General features: G+C 42.4%; 1 protein-coding gene across 3 annotated transcripts in view; it reads left to right on the forward strand.

The window, feature by feature from the left end:
• Nucleotides 1-4603: 4603 nt before the first annotated feature.
• alg13 (ALG13 UDP-N-acetylglucosaminyltransferase subunit) overlaps nt 4604-5000 on the forward strand; it is a 15858-nt gene continuing 15461 nt past the window's right edge. For all 3 annotated transcript variants that reach the window (XM_073471171.1, XM_073471187.1, XM_073471179.1), the window contains exon 1: nt 4604-4809. In XM_073471171.1, the coding sequence (XP_073327272.1) occupies nt 4690-4809 (120 nt within the window). In that variant the 5' untranslated portion in view covers nt 4604-4689. The remainder of the gene's footprint in view (nt 4810-5000) is intronic.

Here is a 5000-nt window from a genome sequence, read left to right on the forward strand (position 1 = left end):
ACACAGCCTACACACAGTCTACACACAACCTACACACAGCCTACACACAGTCTACACACAGCCTACACACAACATACACACAACCTACACACAGCCAACACACAGTCTACACACAGCCTACACACAGTCTACACACAGCCTACACACAGTCTACACACAGCCTACACACAGTCTACACACAGTCTACACACAGTCTACACAGGGTCTACACACAGTCTACACACAGCCTACACACAGTCTACACACAGTCTACACACAGTCTACACAGGGTCTACACACAGCCTACACACAGTCTACACACAGTCTACACACAGTCTACACAGGGTCTACACACAGTCTACACACAGCCTACACACAGCCTACACACAGTCTACACACAGTCTACACACAGCCTACACACAGTCTACACACAACCTACACACAGTCTACATGCAGTCTACACACAGTCAACACACATTCTACACACAGTCTGCACACAGCCTACACACAGTCTACACACATTCTACACACAGCCTGCACACAGTCTACACACAGCCTACACACAGTCTACACACAGCCTACACACAGTCTACACACAGTCTACACACAGCCTACACACAGTCTACACACAACCTACACACAGTCTACATGCAGTCTACACACAGTCAACACACATTCTACACACAGTCTGCACACAGCCTACACACAGTCTACACACATTCTACACACAGCCTGCACACAGCCTACACACAGTCTACACACAGCCTACACACAGTCTACACACAACCTACACACAGCCTACACACAGTCTACACACAACATACACACAACCTACACACAGCCAACACACAGTCTACACACAGCCTACACACAGTCTACACACAGCCTGCACACAGCCTACACACAACCTACACACAGTCTACACACAGTCTACACACAACCTACACACAGTCTACACACAACCTACACACAGTCTACACACAACCTACACACAGGCTACTACACTGTAGTAAAGCAGTACTGTAGTAAAGTATTACTGTAGTAAAGCAGTACTGTGGTACTGTAGTAAAGCAGTACTGTAGTAAAGCAGTACTGTAATAAAGCATTACTGTAGTAAAGTAGAACTGTAGTAAAGCAGTACTGTAGTAAAGCAGTACTGTAATAAAGTATTACTGTAGTAAAGCAGAACTGTAGTAAAGTAGAACTGTAGTAAAGCAGTACTGTAGTAAAGCAGTACTGTAATAAAGTATAACTGTAGTAAAGCAGTACTGTAGTAAAGCAGTACTGTGGTACTGTAGTAAAGCAGTACTGTAGTAAAGCAGTACTGTAATAAAGTATTACTGTAGTAAAGCAGTACTGTAGTAAAGCAGTACTGTAATAAAGTATTACTGTAGTAAAGCAGTACTGTAGTAAAGGAGTACTGTAGTAAAGCAGTACTGTAATAAAGTATTACTGTAGTAAAGCAGTACTGTAGTATAGAATAGAATAGAATAGAATAGAATAGATATACTTTATTGATCCCAAGCTGGGAAATTGAGGTGTAGCAGCAGCATTACACACAGAGACAAATGACAACACAGTGAAATAAAGAGAATATCCTATACATATTAACATAGCAGTATAAAAAAATGTAAAAAAAAAAATAAAAAAAAAATAGAACAACCTAGACATACTAACATAACAATATAAAGTGTAATATAAGAATGTATATATACAGAAAATATGTATAAATGTATAAATGAGCAGTGTTGGTGTATACACAAGCAGTATTAATGGTAGTGCAACATAAAGTATAAGGTGCAGTGAACAGATGAGGTGCAGAACAGTGTAAAACATATAAAGAGACTGTATGTTATGACCAGAGTTTCAGCTGTTATTGTACAGTGTGATGTGGCAGGAAAGATTTCCTGTATCTGTCCCTTCGACAGCGGAGCTGAAGCAGCCTGTGAGAGAAGCTGCTCCGCTGTCTGTCTACTGTGTGATGGAGAGGGTGCTGATCATTGTCCATGATGGATAAGAGTTTCTTCAACGTTCTCCTCTCCACCACTGTCTCAAAAGAGTCCAACCTGAGACCGAGTACGGAGCCGGCCTTCTTGATGATTTTATCAAGTCTGTTAGTGTCGCTGGCTCTGATGCTGCTGCCCCAACACACAGCAGCAAAGAAAATTGCTCCGGCAACAACAGACTGGTAGAAGATCTCCAACATCTTGCTGCACACGTTGAAGGATCTCAGCTTCCTCAGGAAATAGAGTCTGCTCATCCCCTTCTTGTACACAGCCTCGGTATTAGATTTCCAGTCCAGTCTGTTGTCAATCACCACTCCCAAGTACTTGTAGTCATCCACCTCTTCCACCACCTCCCCCCTGATCCGTAGTGGCTGTGAAGGCATCTCCCTCCTCCTGAAGTCAATCACCATCTCTCTGGTCTTGTTGACATTCAGCCTCAGGTGATTCTGTTCGGACCACTCAACAAAGTTGTCCACCAGTGTCCTGTACTCCCCCTCCTCTCCCTCTCTTACACACCCGACAACAGCTGAGTCGTCAGAAAACTTCTGCAGATGACACGACTCAGAGTTGTACTGAAAGTCAGTGGTGTATAAGGTGAAGAGGAAGGGAGAAAGCACAGTTCCCTGTGGAGCTCCTGTATCACTGACCACCACATCAGACAGGACACTGCCCAGACGGACAAACTGTGTAAAAGCAGTACTGTGGTACTGTAGTAAAGCAGTACTGTAGTAAAGCAGTACTGTGGTACTGTAGTAAAGCAGTACTGTGGTACTGTAGTAAAGCAGTACTGTAGTAAAGTATTACTGTAGTAAAGCAGTACTGTGGTACTGTAGTAAAGCAGTACTGTAGTAAAGCAGTACTGTGGTACTGTAGTAAAGCAGTACTGTAGTAAAGCAGTACTGTAGTAAAGGAGTACTGTAGTAAAGCAGTACTGTAATAAAGTATTACTGTAGTAAAGCAGTACTGTAGTAAAGCAGTACTGTAATAAAGTATTACTGTAGTAAAGCAGTATTGTAGTAAAGTAGAACTGTAGTAAAGCAGTACTGTAGTAAAGCAGTACTGTAATAAAGTATTACTGTAGTAAAGCAGTACTGTAGTAAAGCAGTACTGTAATAAAGTATTACTGTAGTAAAGCAGTACTGTAGTAAAGCAGTACTGTGGTACTGTAGTAAAGCAGTACTGTAGTAAAGCAGTACTGTAATAAAGTATTACTGTAGTAAAGCAGTACTGTAGTAAAGTAGAACTGTAGTAAAGCAGTACTGTAGTAAAGCAGTACTGTAATAAAGTAGAACTGTAGTAAAGCAGTACTGTAGTAAAGCAGTACTGTAATAAAGTATTACTGTAGTAAAGCAGTACTGTAGTAAAGCAGTACTGTGGTACTGTAGTAAAGCAGTACTGTAGTAAAGCAGTACTGTAATAAAGTATTACTGTAGTAAAGCAGTACTGTAGTAAAGGAGTACTGTAGTAAAGCAGTACTGTAATAAAGTATTACTGTAGTAAAGCAGTACTGTAGTAAAGCAGTACTGGGGTACTGTAGTAAAGCAGTACTGTAGTAAAGCAGTACTGTAGTAAAGTATTACTGTAGTAAAGCAGTACTGTAGTAAAGCAGTACTGTTGGTACTGTAGTAAAGCAGTACTGTGGTACTGTAGTAAAGCAGTACTGTGGTACTGTAGTAAAGCAGTACTGTGGTACTGTAGTAAAGCAGTACTGTAGTAAAGCAGTACTGTAATAAAGTAAAACTGTAGTAAAACAGTACTGTAATAAAGTAAAACTGTAGTACCACAGTACTGTAGTAAAGCAGTACTGTAATAAAGCAGTACTGTAATAAAGCAGTACTGGGGTACTGTAGTAAAGCAGTACTGTGGTACTGTAGTAAAGCAGTACTGTAGTAAAGTAAAACTGTAGTAAAGCAGTACTGTAATAAAGTAAAACTGTAGTACCACAGTACTGTAGTAAAGCAGTACTGTAGTAAAGCAGTACTGTGGTACTGTAGTAAAGCAGTACTGTAATAAAGTAAAACTGTAGTACCACAGTACTGTAGTAAAGCAGTACTGTAGTAAAGCAGTACTGTGGTACTGTAGTAAAGCAGTACTGTAGTAAAGCAGTACTGTAGTAAAGCAGTACTGTGGTACTGTAGTAAAGCAGTACTGTAGTAAAGCAGTACTGTGGTACTGTAGTAAAGCAGTACTGTAGTAAAGGAGTACTGTAGTAAAGCAGTACTGTAATAAAGTATTACTGTAGTAAAGCAGTACTGTAGTAAAGCAGTACTGTGGTACTGTAGTAAAGCAGTACTGTGGTACTGTAGTAAAGCAGTACTGTAGTAAAGCAGTACTGTGGTACTGTAGTAAAGCAGTACTGTAGTAAAGCAGTACTGTGGTACTGTAGTAAAGCAGTACTGTAGTAAAGCAGTACTGTAGTAAAGTATTACTGTAGTAAAGCAGTACTGTAGTAAAGCAGTACTGTGGTACTGTAGTAAAGCAGTACTGTGGTACTGTAGTACCACAGTACTGTAGTAAAGCAGTACTGCTGCAGGTGGTTGAGCTGCAGCTCATATTTCGGACCGTCGCTGGCTGCCTGAACGCCTCAGCGGTGCCGCGCGCTCATCAGGCTGATTAAACCCACCTGTGGAGCTCGTGCTGCGGGTCTGAGCGGAGCTGCTTGCGGACCGAACCGAGGACGTGACGGTTACCTGCCGGCGGAGGGATGCAGAAAGGCCTGAAGAAGTACTTCGTCAACATGGACGAGTACCTGTGCAGTCTGGGCCTCTACAGGAAGATGGTGGCCCGGGACGCGTCCAGTCTGTTCCGAGCCGTGTCAGAACAGGTGAGCCGAGCCGAGCCGGGCTAAAGGCTACACTGCAGCTAACAGGAGGGGGGGCGCCTCTGACCCGGGACAGAGGTCAGAGGTCAGACTGGTGCTTAGTGTGTGTGTGTGTGTGTGTGTGTGTGTGTGTGTGTGTGTGTGTGTGTGTGTGAGCGAGCACAATCAGCCGGTTTCAGTCACTCGCTGCATCT

This window comes from Pagrus major, chromosome 1, assembly GCF_040436345.1.
Source record: "Pagrus major chromosome 1, Pma_NU_1.0".
NCBI lineage: Eukaryota > Metazoa > Chordata > Actinopteri > Spariformes > Sparidae > Pagrus > Pagrus major.